Here is a 14,940-nt window from a genome sequence, read left to right on the forward strand (position 1 = left end):
AGGCTTGCAATATTAGCTCCCTCTTATGATTTGTTTACTCTTGTCAGTTTCATTTTCCCTTCCCATTGCCCTTAAAGGTAACACAGTATAAAAAAAAAAGATTTCATCATGATTAGGACTGATAGTATCTGTCCAAGACAAAAGGAATTTTAAAGACAAAAATCCAAAAATGACTAGGTTTGATAAATGACCCACTAAAGCTTTAAGGAGGGGATTACAAAGTTCATATTGACAAATTTGCTTATCATCAAAGGCATTCTCAGTTAGCTTCTGAATGTATATGTACCCTGGTATAAGCACAAAATAACGATATTCTCAATTGGATGCAGTAAATGAATGTGATTTTACAAACACTGTATTCAAAGCAACATCTTGTATGTAATAAACAAGGGAACCATTAAAGAATTATTGTAACTGGTATAAAATGCCATCCAACATTTCTCCGCGTTCCAGAATCACTCCTATGCAGTAAGTGTGGCATGCTATTGTAACGCTAGACAACTTAGTTTGCGTGCTTCAAATCAAAGTATCCAACATCCACAAGCGTGTGGATCCTGAGGCCCTTCAAACCATCTATCCCATAACATGTTTACAGGTCCACGTATTCTGTTATTAGAGAAAACTAATGAATATGCGTTACAAGTACAATGACGATACAATACAAAGATGTAGGTAATAGAACTTACACAGGAAGCAGTGGATCGGGCCTACTTTCCATGTTTTGCAGCAAACTGCAGTTTGTCAAGCGAAATTGTTTAAGCCATATAATCATATTGTTGCAGACAACTAATAAGAAAAACTTCTTAAGGCATATAATTAATTATATTGTCACACATGTTAAGAAAACCATGCTTCAAAGTAACATTCAACCCCCAAGTTAACAATGGATACATAGATTGAGAAATTCATACGACTCAACAAGAATTCATCTATCTCAGATGTTGGAAATCAGTCAATTTAAAATCCTCCTATGAAAAATTTATCAGGATTTTCTTATTTTTCTTTCACATAGAAGAGAAGGAAAAAAAAATGTTTGGTACTAACTCCGTGCATATGGCTGACATATTTTCTGATTTCTCAAGCTCTTTCAATTCTTCCTGCATAGTATTCAAGAAAAGAGATTGTTTGAATCAGGACATGAATTAAATAAATAAAAAAGCACAAAAAGGCTCTTGCGCGAGGGAGCGTGTTGAGATATATAGTCCCACATTGATTGGATTGACAACTAATATAGCCTTTATAAGGCCTTGGGCACTCTCACCCTTTGAGCTAGCTTTTGGGGTGGTGACCTCAAGGTTCTTAACACAGAAGTAAGAAAGACACTCAATTTGTAAAACACTCAAGTGGTAAAAACACCTAACATTGACTTACACAATTAGAAAAGCGAGGCAGTGTATCATAACCGATGTTCAAGTATACACGTCTATCACCGTGGAGAAATCAATGGTGATAATCTGTAACTTTTTATCCCAACATTTTTTTTTCTCTCTCATCTTTCACAATTGATTTGTCCATGAATTATTAGGATTCTCACATATGACATGGTTATGTTAAATAACAAATGAAATGATCCATCCAACCAAAGGGGGTTGACTCAAGTGGTATATGTTTGCTTCTGTTTAAGCAAGGTCTTAGATTCAAGTCCTTATGAATGGAAAAAATTCTCTTTGAGAGAACTAGTCCCTGCTCAAACAAGATTGCCTTACGTGGAGGATACCTATGGTTTATCCAAAAAAAAAAAAGAATCCATCACACACAAAAAAAAAATTGTTGGGAACTTAACAGCTGAGAATCACATGGAATTTTGCCAGGAAATCCGAAGGCAGACACATAACATATCACTTTTCAAATTTTCTCCTCCTTTTGCTTTTCTTTTTCTTCTTTTCTCAACTAACAAGAAAACGAAGAAAGAGGTAGGTGAAATTTCAAGTAATTGCTCAGATTAAACTTAGAAATAATTAAAATGGACATGGTACTTCTAAATATATTTCAACTTAGAAGTATTTTGGAATGAATGAACCTTCCATGTCTAATAGGATATAATACGAGCATTGTGCATAAAAATTAAATTTTTTCTCAACTTGAGGAAAGCATAAGCCAACCCAGTAACCAGATCAAAATTGGGGGGGCTCCAACTTCACGCAACAAACAAAAGTCTCAGGTAAATTAAACATATTTACAATGAGAGTGGGAAATTCCCATAAATTAAATTGAAGGGAGCAAATTCTATAAAAATAAAACTAATAATGGAGAAAGCGTAAGAAGTTTGATAGAAGGAAAGAGGAGAAGGTGAACCTCAAGAAATTTGGAGTCTTGGTCGAGTCGCTTCAATTCTGCAACAACCCGATGCTTACCTGGCAATGATTGTAGAGAAGAAAAGGGTTCTTCATCCACCGACGACGCCGTTTCAGACGCCATGAGCATAGTAGCGGAGACTCATGCACCAAAATCGAATCCCCTCTTTGTGTTTGAAGTTGAAGATGATGATGATAGATCTAAACACAGAAGCAGTAAGACACGACAACACCAATTCATAACACACTCCCTACAACCTTAAAAACTCCATCTTCAACATAAACAACAAATAAAACTTTCTTCACTCTCAGTCCTATGACCTTACACCTTCCTTGCCCTTTTTCTATTATTCGTATTTCTTTGAAAATTTTCGCACCTCTCAAAACTCAAATTGTGTGCACATCAAAAAGTCACCTCCTTTTTTATTTTCTTCTTCTTCTTTTTGTTTTTTTTTTTTTTTTTATGGAGGTTACGTTCTTATTTTATTTTCCTTTACTTTCGTAAATAGTTGCCATTGCATTCAATAATAAAACGGTAGCAGAGGGGCGCTTCCTTATGGTAAAGAGAGAGAGTATTTATGACATTTACTTTTGTTTAAATTACATACATGGATTGGTATATAATTTTTTATTTTTTTTTGGGTACTCTTATAGTCTTATTGGTATATAATTAAAGGCACAGGTAGTTGAAAAACGAAAATAAAATAAAAATTCAAACAGCTAAATGATCGCGATTGTTTGCAGTTTAAGATAATGTTATATACTTTTTATGTTACTTCATATTAGGTGGCACCTGAGGCTGACATAGGATATGTGACACGACGCGACACTTCAATTTATTAATTTTAAAATATATTATGTTTTAAGAGGCATGTTATATTTACAACTCAAATAGTTTACAACTTCTTACAATCATATCTTAACCGTTGATTTTCGGCAATCAACGGTTAAGATTTTCGCAAATCAAATTTATTAATTCACAATAAATGACAATCGTTGATTGACGAAAATTAACGGTTAAGATATAGTTGTAAGAGTTTGTAAACTATTTGGGCTTTTTGACCCTTTTGCCCCTCATTAATTAATTAATAACCAATTTGCCCCTGATCAAGAACTATCCACCAACCTGCCTCTTTTAGTCGACTACCTTGCTGTTTTAGTCGAGCAAAGGGTTAATCTTCAGAAAGTGGACTACCGCAAATTTAGTCGACTAAAAAATCATCTTAATCGACTACATTTTTGGGATATTTAGTCGACTAAGTAACGATATTTAGTCGATTAAATATCGACGGATTTGTTTTTTAAAAACCCCCCATTCGGCAGAGGGGGAGTAGGATGACCTAATCGACTAAGGAGGCGGCCCAAACCCCAAATCCGCAGGAGCAGCTGAAGAACGCCCCAAACCCTTCCCTTAGGCGTGTGGATTGCCCCCAAATTTGGTCCAAATCGTGAAATCTGAAGGATAGGTAAGGTTTCTTAACTTGCATTGTGTTTTAGGTTTAGGAATTTTTTGTATTTGTTTGTTGTCCAAATTTGTGAACTCTAATCAAAGCGTTTGTTGTAGGTTTTGTAACCCTAACATACCTATATAAAAAAAAACACCGGCCAACAGTCAGAATACAAACTGATTAACGTAAACATACCTTAGGAAGTTAGATATATCGAATAATACATACTGATAATGGTTGCACATATCACATCAGAATCCAACTGTCTATGATCCCGAGTAAGACCTTGGTTTAGGCAGGTGTGTTCTTTAACCCATTTACTAACCACCCAAGTATTTCCATTCTTCGGCAACAATGCCCTCACATACCAGGGACATCCATCATTATGGTGTCGACACTTCATCACAAATCTATGGTCATCACTTTTTGCCACAACGGCAGTACGGTGAGCCTTCATACAATATAATTTGACTGCATGTTGCATTTCAGATTTGCTACGAAACTCCTGATACAAATATAAAGGATCCCCTGATTGCCAGCCACCGTGATCATCATCGTCACCATACAATATCTCTGTCTCATCATTAGGGTGGGCTCAATTAATGAAGGTATAATGTGAGCTTTCATTCCAAAATGGCTCGACCTCAGAACCTACGGATGCATTATAATGCCACCGTCAATACCATTCATAACAAAAAAAATAATTGCTAAATTAAATCTTTAAAAAACAAATCTTACCACTGCTAACAGGGTCAACACGAAGTGGTCTCATAACCTGCGAACCCGGGGATGGTGAGCTTGTGTCAGCGTCGAAATCACCTTCTACGTCAGTATCTGACGTGTCACCTAGCGGAATAACACTCTCAGGTTCACCGTCCTCATCGTTGTCCATATCGGCATCCTGTTCATCCTCATCTATTTCCCGCAGTGTTATCTGACTTATGACATGTGCAGGTGCAGATAAATCGACTACTCTTTCTTCATGACCAAAATACGGTTCACTTCTTGTATGCATGGGTGCAGATGAAGATTGACCACAATCTAATTCAACATATATCTCAATAAAATTTTGAAATTTTCGGTCAACAATTGCATCTATGACACATTCGACATCTTCATCATCACATATATCGTTACCAATGTAGTAAATAGCATCCTTACCAACTGTTGTCTCTACCCTGGCAATCATCCGTTGAACGCATTGGCTGCCTTGCAGACCCAATTTTTGCTGAATTCTCTCCTTTAACTCATTGTATGTAGTGCCCCGTTTGATTTCCAACATTTTCGTTTTTCCTTCAAATTGAACACCATTGGGGCCTTCATAATGCTTTCCATCATAGTAGATCATTGTCACATACATGTTTGGACTTGTGCTCATCTTCCTCACGAAATTGGGACTTGGGTTCTGAAATTTGGGGTTTGGGTTCGGATTTTGGGGTTTGGAATTGGGCAATGACAATGATTTCACAATATTAGGTCTGTAGAGATGGTGGGATGAAATACAATCGGATTGAGAGGATTACACATGAACAAAGGGAGCTATTTAGGTTTACACAACAACAACAATCGAAATGAGACCGAAAACATGGAAAATATAGGGTTTCAGTCGACATTTAGTCGACTCAATATCGTTACTTAGTCGACTAAGTATCCCAAAAATGTAGTCGATTAAGATGATTTTTTAGTCGACTAAATTTGCGGTAGTCCACTTTCTGAAGATTGACCATTTGCTCGACTAAAACAGCAAGGTAGTCGACTAAAAGGGGGCAGGTTGGTGGATAGTTCTTGATCAGGGGCAAATTGGTTATTAATTAATTAATGAGGGGCAAAAGGGTCAAAAAGCCAAACTATTTGAGTGGTAAATATAACCACTCATATGGTTTAATATGTTAGGAGACATTTTGATATTAAATAATATTTTTAATTTATATTGCGTATATTATATTTAATATTCAATACTTTAACAAAAAAAATAAAGTTAAATTTATAATGGGAAAAATGTTTCTGCAGTTAATGCAGATAAGTTATTTGCATTTATCTCCAAAACGATGTCGTTTTGGTATTGAAATCTTAAAAAATTATAAATATAAAAACTATTATAATCCTGAAATAAATTAAAATTACAAAAATACCTAAATTTCCGCCCAAAACGACGTCGTATTGGGCTTACTGTAGATAATTATCTGCAGTAACTACAGAAAAAGTGAACCCACTTATAATACCCATTAATTTTACAAAAAAATATAAGATATCATAAATATTTATATTAAATTCAATAAAATGATAATAGTAATCCAACGAATATAATAGTTAGAACTAAAAATGAACGCAACGCAACCTTTGAATATTTTTTTTAATTTTTACAATGCGCGTAGAAGTGTCAGAAGTGTCGGACATGACACGTGAAAGTTTTTGAAGTGTCGGTACTTGATTCAAATAAACTTTTTTGGAACATATAAAAAGTCAAGATTCACGCCAAAATTCATATGCGGATCCTAATATAAATATATTTGCTAGAAAATTTCTCATCTGTTATTGTCACAGAAGTGAGAAACCCTTAATATAAATTACAAAAGATTTCTAATGTTAAAATCAACTTTTTGTGTAATAAGATCGCGATTGTTTGCACATTGTATTTTTGTTTCCGTTTCAAGTCGAGTCGATAGCAAATGTGCTTTGAGAAGTAAAAAGGACTCACTTATCTAAATTTCGATTCATGTAGTTTTCTTGACATATAAACATTGGGTTTTATTAATGTTATGTTATATGATTTAAGTGTTGTCTTCAACACACACACAAAAATGAAGAGAGAAAGTAGAATGATGAAAGAGAAAGAAAAATATATGGACCCCACCTCTTTAATGTATGTGTAGAAAAGTGATGTTATATCATGTTACATGATAAACATAAAACCCATAAACATTTGTACTGTGACTGTTCGAAGGAAAAGAAAATGAAAAATACTTGTGGGTTTTTTTTTCTTTAAAATTGTTTTGTAAAATAGTTATACAAATAAATGTTTTCTGTATTTTTTGTTTTAAAAGTTAAAAATTAAAATATAAAACAAAAATAATCAGACGTGTTTTTTAAATTTAATTTTAAAAACAAAAAAAAAAAAATTTTTTTTTTTTTCTAAAAACCAAAATCCTGTGTTTAGAAAGAGTATTCAGGGCACTGGATTTACTAGTATAAGCTTTATAACTATGGGAAACATTTGCTTCCAGAGTTCAGAGTCGGTCGCTGATAAGATGTGATTAGTAAGTAAAGTTCAAAATCATGTTAATAATAATAAATTTAAAAAGAAATAATTGATAAGAGATCTTTCTTTTTTTTTCCTCTCGAGAAAAAGATAGACAAAGAATCAGAAAAGGTGCCTTTCGGTTCCCTGAGCATCATATTGTTTATGTTTAGTACCCTCTCAAGTTGGACACCTCATGAATAATTAATAAAATGTTTTTGCCTGTTCAAATAAAATTCGAATAAAAATTGAGATGCGTAGCGGGTGAGGTCCAAAATATCACTCGTGTTGAAAGCGTATAAGGGGCAAAATTCTACTAACAAAAGCTCTGATTTAGAAGACATGATGAGTATATAAAGGGTTAATCAGAATTTGAGCTACCACCCGTTGCTAGCACCGCCAAGCACAAGATGAATTGATTTTCTCAATCGAAATTTTCATATGATAGATCACGTTAACAATTGGATTAATACAAAATAGGTAAATTTTTCTCTAAATTTGTAAAATCTTATGTCTTTGTGTCTCCCTTCAGGTTGTCACGTAAAAGATTCTATTACCAGGATGAGTTAGCACTTCAGGAACGTGCAATGAAGTACTAATTTTTATTGTGAGTTCAGTTCTCACCACTCACACATCTGAAAAGATGAATTGTGAAAAACAGTGTATTTTCCAAAATTATAATGTTCGCCGTCACCTGAAAAATCGTCATTTCAACTATCATTTGCTAGTTGGTAATTTGATTTGGAGATTTCCCTGAGAGGATTTTCATTCAAATGCTTATTATTTCTGTTAATTTTGATCTCTTTTCCCATTAATTTGATGGCTTTTCATTGCTAAACTCCCTATAACACGGAATAGATACAAGACTTTTAACTATTGTTCCATTTGTCCTTATCTCACGGAAAGCCTTCACAATTTTAGTTGTTGCTAGGCATTGACACAAACGAAGAATGAAATCTCCTGCCTCTAGAAGCTAGAGGGTTCCAAAGACTGGATACATGAGTACAATCTGGGTAGGGATTCTTGAGGCACACAAAACAAATAACAAAGATGTCATGAAGTTTTTTAATCTGTGAAGACAATGAAAACTTCTAAGGATCCTGTCCAAGGATTGACCAACAAGGAAAATAATATCATCGTCCAACCCAAAACAGGTCCAACCAGTCGGACTGACAAGTTTAATCCGCCGTATCCAACCAACCTATTTGAACCCGCCACGTTAAAGAGGGGATTAAGAGGATTCAACCTATAACGGGGTCAAGTTCATTTTTATTTTATTTTTATTTTTTCTAAATACTAATTAATGACTTTTTATACATCTCTTTTATTTTCATTGGATATCTTTTATATCTATGAAAAATATACTTTTAGAAAAAAATTCACTTTAATAAAGTTGGCATGATGAGGTGGGTTAGAGATGGCCGGGTTGAAATTTCCAACTCACCTTCAAAAATAAACAGGACTTGATGAATCATTTTAAGGCAGGTTGGAGACAAAGTGCTACCTCTACAACTTACAAACGAGAAATTCAACGCGATTCTATGCTCGCTAGAAAATTTTGTAAAGGGAAGGTCAACTAAGAATAAGAATTTAATATAAATCATTAGATTTGACACTGAGCGAATTCCGCTTATAGTTTTGATAATTCCATTAATGCGTAAAAAAATCTAACATTAAATATGATTTGAACTTCGAAACCGAGACTATCTTAGCTTTTCTTCACTTAGGGTGGGAAGGATGAATTCCAAAGAAAAAAATTACAGTCAACAAAAATATTTATTATGAAAAACAATAAACACGAACACGCCAATTTAAGTCCATAAGAGCTATCGGTTCCAAATTAAGACGCATCCATTCAAGTTTTGGTACCAATAACATTTCTTGAACTAACATGATAGAATACCTGTTTATGAGCTAATGCACAATACTTCAACAGGTTCTGACTTCAGGCTTGACAACAGAATTCCACTAAGGACATGGAAATAAATACGTAGCCACATAGTGCCCAACATAACTCCTGTTGAGACTTGTCATAGAACACACAGCAATTTCAGCTCCTTCTAAGACCTGAGAGTTGCTATGCAGTCAGCATAATACCTACCTCGCAATAGAATCAGGACTACCATCTCCATAAGAAACTAAACCCTTTTGTCCGGATGAAGAGCTCGATCTAGACCTGCTACGAGATACGGAAGTCCTTTTATCAAAACGCTTTGGTGGTGTAGCATCAGGGGATCTGGAGCGAGAAGAGCCATTGCTCCTAGAATTGGACTTTGACCTCCCTCTGTCTGGAGATTGTTCATCACTTCGAGGACCAAGTCGGGATTTTAATCTGTCACTTATCGGAGGCCGCCTGTCTTCAGGACTAAGACTGCGTACTGGACTCTGGCTGCGGCCTCGGTCTCTATACCGGCCACGCACTGGACTGCGGGAGATGCTCCTACTCCGACTTCTTCTGCTTTGGTATCTAAACAGATAAGCATATAAAATTAAGCTCGTATGTATTTTCCTTTACCTTTTTTTCATACAATGGAATTCACTTAGAAACAAACACAATGCGGTATGCATAAGATTTGGCATCAATATATATAAATGAGAAATTATCAACTTATACAGTAAAAGTAATAACTCTTACACTTAATTTTAACTGTTAATCTACTTGCATTTAAAGGCTCTAATTTATTAGTCACGGGAATCGTCAGATGCAAGTGAAATTAGAGATTGAGTGTAACTTACACCAGTGTTAAATGCTCTAATGTAGTAGTCACGTAAATCGTCAGATGCAAGTGAAATTAGTGATTAAAATTGAGTGTAACTTACACCAATGTCAAATGATCTTTCCCCAATATAAATCAATTGTACTAGAATGTAATAAATTGAAGAATAACAAGAGAAACAAGTACAAAGGCAACTAAAAACACAAAAAAAATGCAGTTGAAATTAGAAGGAAGTTTATTGCACATGTGAAATATTTATCATGCCACAGCATGTGAACAGATTAAAGCAAATATCCAGTTGGATATCATTAAAAAAAATGCTCAATTTATGCACGGGAGGGATAAATAATAAGGTCTAACTACACAACAGATTCAAACAAATGATAGGGAGGAAGAACCTTGGACGGCTCCTGCCCCTTGGTGGGCTCCGAAATCGTCTTGGTGGCGAGCGCTCAGAATAACTTCTGTAGCTTGTATTTCTTCAAGTACACATATAACAAGTCAGAACAATATCCAACAATTTTTCAAAAAATCCAGTTTAGCAAAATGGTATAGAAAATTAAACATGCCTATCAAAGTTCCTCCTTATATTTCTATCACCATAACGATATGTTCGGGGAGACCGCTCTGGAGAAGGAGTACGATATCTGCGTACAAAAGCATAGCGCTCGGTAAAGCCGCGTCCTTTTTTAATACGCTTAGGCATGCCATTTGGTGAAGGGCTTTTCGAAAAGCCCTGACTATGTTTGGAGGCAGCAGGTTCAGATGCTTTTTGGCCAGTACTAGCCAATAAAGGACGTCCTTTGTTCAGCTCCACAGACTTCCTAGTAGGACTCCTAGCAGGACTTCTTCCAGGACTTGCACCTCTGACAAATATGACATCACACCAACTTAGCAGAACTGGAGATGTATCCAAAGGCCAGAATGGAGTTGACATTCAAATTGAAGCAAAAATTACATCACAAGATGAATCATAATTAGATGCTAAGAAAGCCAAGAGGCAAAACCTATTGTGATTCGAATCATCTGAATAAGCATGTTGCTTAGAAGGTTTACTAAATTCAGCTTGAGTATCATGCCCGTTATTCAGAAATGCACCATTTTCTGGAGACAATTCACCTTCTTCATGTGATTGCTTGTCCCCAGTTCTTTTAACCTTGGGATCCATTCCTTGTTCTGGAATAGTTTGACTTTGTGGGGGAGGGCTAGATGGTTGCTTTCCTGTGTCTGTAGCATGAGCAGTAATTAGCTTAGACAGCAATGTCAACATAACAGTATTCATAAATATCCTTGTACTCCCCTCTATTCCACATCTGAGTATGTATTAGAGAAAAGGGTGAGGTGGGAGGATGCAGGATATATTCGAAAGAATTATACAAATAGCACACCTAGATTTGTTTGTGCATTATTGTCAGCATGTGTTTTACGACCAGAGTGATCAGCTTTCTCATCACCAGAACTACTGCCCCTAGCACTAGATCTCTCACTTTCTTTATCACTTGAACCATCTGAGCTCCTGAAAAAGGGAAAGTAATTCAATTGAAGAAGATATCAGGCAAATTCTTACTGAGGCAGAAGCACTATAGGAAAAGGGGCCATGCTAAAGGCCAGTTGTAATCAGACCATCTGGACTTGGGTCTTGATCTTCTGCTTCTACCGTGCTGGCTTTTCCTTCTCTGCTTACGTCCAATTCTCCTCTTCTTCCCATGCTTGCGCTTATTTCTCTTCCTCTTCCTGTGTTTCCCATAACTAGAGGAACTTGAATCAGAATCCGATTCAGAATCTGAAGCTGAATCTGACTCAGAATCTGAGGAATAACTATCACTACCACTATCACTATCAGATGTTGAGTATCTCCTCCTTTTCTTCCTTGTGTCTTTGGAAGATTTTTTTCTCTTTACCCTTGATTTTTTGTCAGAACTATCATCAGAAGTTAGGGATTTCCCTGATTTTCTCCTTTTCACTAAAATGAGATACAGTTTATACATTAAAAACAATTGCACTTAGCAGCATATAGAAGCAACAAGGTTTATAATATATTTGTCAATGTCTATCCTTATCACAAGTACCTTTCTCCTTCTCGACTGTGAGCTGAATTTTTGTTTCAGACATTTCACCACAATCAATAATTTTAACTGGTTGGGTAGGTTTCCCATCAGATGTTCCCGCCTGCTCAATTTTCTTCAGAGTGTCCATTCCCTTGACAACTTTACCAAAAACAACATGCTTCCTGCAACATCATGCAGAAGACTTCACTGAACAAACCTCACCACTTAAAAAAGAAAAGATTATCAACATAACAAGCCCAAACTTTTGGAGCAAATGAGAATGTAAAAACAAGGCTGCATAGACAACAACTGATGCAGCAACACAACAAAAAAAAAAAAAAAAATGCAAAGCCTGTATACCCATCAAGATGAGGCTGGCGCTTGAATGTAATAAAGAACTGAGACCCATTTGTGTTAGGACCACTATTTGCCATAGAAAGAAAACCGGGTCCTTCATGTGTTAGTTTGAAATTTTCATCTGCAAAGAAGGAGTACTTGCACATATAGTCAAATGATTAATCATGAAAGTAGTCAACCATGTATAAGCAAGATTTCTTTTCTTTTTTTTCAAATGTATAATATATAGAATCCTCCGCTCATAAAAGGTAAATTTACCTGCAAACTTTCCTCCATATATACTTTCTCCACCAGTGCCTGTAAACCAGTCAAAGGCCATTCCTTACAAGTCTTGGTAAAGGATATAGAAGTCAAAGAGGAAATTTACGGATCAAATTGGGTAAACAACAGAAACCAAAAAACATACCATTACCCTTTGAAAAATCACCACCCTGTCAGGAAATGAGAACAAAAATTAGTGAAATACCATATACTGAAAGAAGAGAACTATAAAATACTAAATCTGTTTGCCAGTTGCCAAAAATAAGGCAAAAGGCAATGGCTAACTCCAAAACTTCTGTTGGCACCCTCCCTTCTGCACAACTTTACAAACAGAATTCACTATTGCAATTGCGCAACAGGCTAACTCACACGTTGACATAGTACTCATACGCAAAGTAACAAGTTTTCTCCTACATAATTAGCTTATGACAATCATGTATACAATAACCATGAAGGGTTACTCACTTGAGCCATAAAACCTTTAATTATACGATGAAAAGTTGTCCCTTTATAATGCAAAGGTTTTCCAGTAGATTCTCCAATGCCCTTTTCACCTACAAAAAAAAAAAAAAAAACAGCACAAATACAGTAAAAGCACAGTAGGAAGTGGAAAGAACCAATTAATACAAAAGCATAGCAACATTTCAATAATCACACCATTGCCATTATCATTAGATCAAAATCAAATCAATGGTAACAAAATGACATCAACCGAGAACAATTGATTTAATTTTGATTTAACAATAACAAAATGATTGTAGGAGGAAACTGTTCCTTCATAACTGAAAGGTCATGGGTTCGAATCCAGAAAACAGCCTCTTTGCAATTATGCAAGGGTAAGGCTGCGTACAAGAATTTCCTCCACCCCACACTCGTTGGTCGGGTTTAACGGGGAGTGGTTTTTAATAACAAAATGATTGTAGGAGGTTGCAAGTATAATCATCCTCTTTAAATAATATACATTTTTATCACTTTTAGTTTGATATATCCACGTCAACTGCATGTTAACTTTTAATATCTTATACACACAAACTGTATAAAATTTCATATTCAATATGACAAAGAAGCAACAAGATCAACTTCTATGAAGATATTACACATAAATAATTTCAAAATGCTTTGGTTCTTTCACCCCAAGTTTTCAGAAGATAAAGTTTAAAATGAGCAAGATTATGTCTTTTAACATTTGTGCGGAAATGTGAATTTAGGAATTTTGCCCTTAAGTTAAGCAGGGCAGGTGCATTGACCCAGGAAACAGATAACTTCCTAAACCCAATCAAACTAGCATCTATCTTAATGCTAGATCAAATGTCCTTGGTCAACAAGAAGCTCCACAGACTAACATTACCCAATATTCATAGGAAGTGTATGCTCTCCAAGCAACAACCAAACTATTAAAAAAACAGATGACAGTAGGACACATTATTTGAACAATATAAACATACCTGTACAAAGCGCCCGGAAATTCTCAGCTGTCTTAGGAACTATACTGGCAAAAAGCTGCAGCATTTCAAAAGAGTACATAAATACCAACCTAGGAAGCTGAGGTAAACTTCAAATATCCTTTCAAAACAGAGAACATGATGACAAAGAGATCGTAAACTAGAAAATCCCCGCTTTTCTTATTACCTGAATAACAATTCTTTCCACAGGGTCCCCATCAATCGAGACATCAAAAAATACACGAGGATTCTTGTCCAGACTCATCACCTCCCTAAGAAGATGCTCCAGACGTAAATTAGAGTCAGAAATCAATCAAGAATCAGCAGCAACGTCCCAGGTGTGTTACATAGAGCATGCCATGGCCATGTCAGTCTATTAAAACAGAGAGACATTGTTGTGGATCAAACACAGAAATTTTGTCAAAATATTCCACACGTGTTATGTTCAAAACAAGTTATAAGTCTGTATACCAAGTAGAAACTATAGTCCAAATGACCAGTCTTGAACATTGTAATTACATAACGATTAAAATCATGACATTATAATGCACGGAACTAGCGAAGCTGCTTACCAATACCTAAACCCTAATTTTCGCAGATGCAATGCAACTAAACCCTAAACCCTAACTGTCCATTCAATGTGTTATAACAGATTTAAGTTCCTCGCAATGCAATCTACAAAAACCTAAATCGAAATATTAAACGGAAACAGCATTTCGCGTCTAGAAGGGAGGTAGTAACTATCTAACCAGAGAGCAGAAGAATTATAACAGAAATAGCGAAAGAGGAAACAAAAAAGAACATAGAAGAGGAAGGTACTCTAACAACAGATCTTGAGGGTTACAAATTTCACAATGGTTCTAACGGTGCTAGCAGAGAAAGAAACTCACCATGAATGGAGGAGGCTACAGCTCTGTCTCCCTAACAACAACAAAGGAGGTTCTTCCTTAGCTTTGTGTCGAACCGAATTTGGGCCATCAATGCTCATCCTTAGGTTAATTGTGGCCCAATAATGTAAAGGACAGGCCCATCATTTTCTTGCTTAACTTATCCACCCAGTTTTTTTCAGAATCACCTGAATGGAAGCAATGGCAGTTCTATTAGCTTATTAGGGTCATGTACAGGTGGTATTAAA

The 14,940-nt window shown here is 35.6% G+C and overlaps 2 protein-coding genes across 4 annotated transcripts; both read right to left on the reverse strand.

Annotated features, from left to right (window-relative positions):
* Window positions 1–208: 208 nt before the first annotated feature.
* Window positions 209–2,722, reverse strand: LOC133311970 (guanine nucleotide-binding protein subunit gamma 2-like). Its single transcript, XM_061513109.1, has 4 exons — window positions 2,296–2,722; window positions 1,045–1,097; window positions 687–731; window positions 209–606 (listed from the first exon to the last, which is right to left on the reverse strand). Exons 1-4 carry the CDS (start codon window positions 2,422–2,424, stop codon window positions 522–524), a joined length of 312 nt encoding a protein of 103 aa, XP_061369093.1. The 5' UTR covers window positions 2,425–2,722; the 3' UTR covers window positions 209–521.
* A 5,999-nt stretch (window positions 2,723–8,721) lies between these two features.
* LOC133311968 (peptidyl-prolyl cis-trans isomerase CYP63-like) lies at window positions 8,722–14,727 on the reverse strand. Of its 3 annotated transcripts, XM_061513104.1 has the most exons (14): window positions 14,696–14,727; window positions 13,993–14,178; window positions 13,809–13,863; window positions 12,829–12,917; window positions 12,509–12,533; window positions 12,361–12,399; window positions 12,106–12,223; window positions 11,767–11,927; window positions 11,321–11,660; window positions 11,086–11,213; window positions 10,705–10,924; window positions 10,267–10,563; window positions 10,096–10,176; window positions 8,722–9,447 (listed from the first exon to the last, which is right to left on the reverse strand). In XM_061513104.1, the coding sequence occupies exons 2-14, from the start codon at window positions 14,068–14,070 to the stop codon at window positions 9,078–9,080; spliced, it is 2,001 nt and encodes a 666-aa protein (XP_061369088.1). In that variant the 5' UTR covers window positions 14,071–14,178; window positions 14,696–14,727; the 3' UTR covers window positions 8,722–9,077. The 3 variants fall into 3 exon arrangements, with proteins under 3 accessions (XP_061369088.1, XP_061369087.1, XP_061369089.1); XM_061513103.1 differs by lacking the exon at window positions 14,696–14,727 and having other exon boundaries at window positions 13,993–14,250; XM_061513105.1 differs by lacking the exons at window positions 8,722–9,447; window positions 10,096–10,176; window positions 10,267–10,563; window positions 11,321–11,660; window positions 14,696–14,727 and having other exon boundaries at window positions 10,787–10,924; window positions 13,993–14,254.
* Between the last annotated feature and the right edge of the window lie 213 nt (window positions 14,728–14,940).

This window comes from Gastrolobium bilobum, unplaced genomic scaffold (assembly GCF_033153095.1).
Source record: "Gastrolobium bilobum isolate Gb01-03AN ecotype WA unplaced genomic scaffold, APGP_CSIRO_Gbil_v1 utg3226, whole genome shotgun sequence".
NCBI lineage: Eukaryota > Viridiplantae > Streptophyta > Magnoliopsida > Fabales > Fabaceae > Gastrolobium > Gastrolobium bilobum.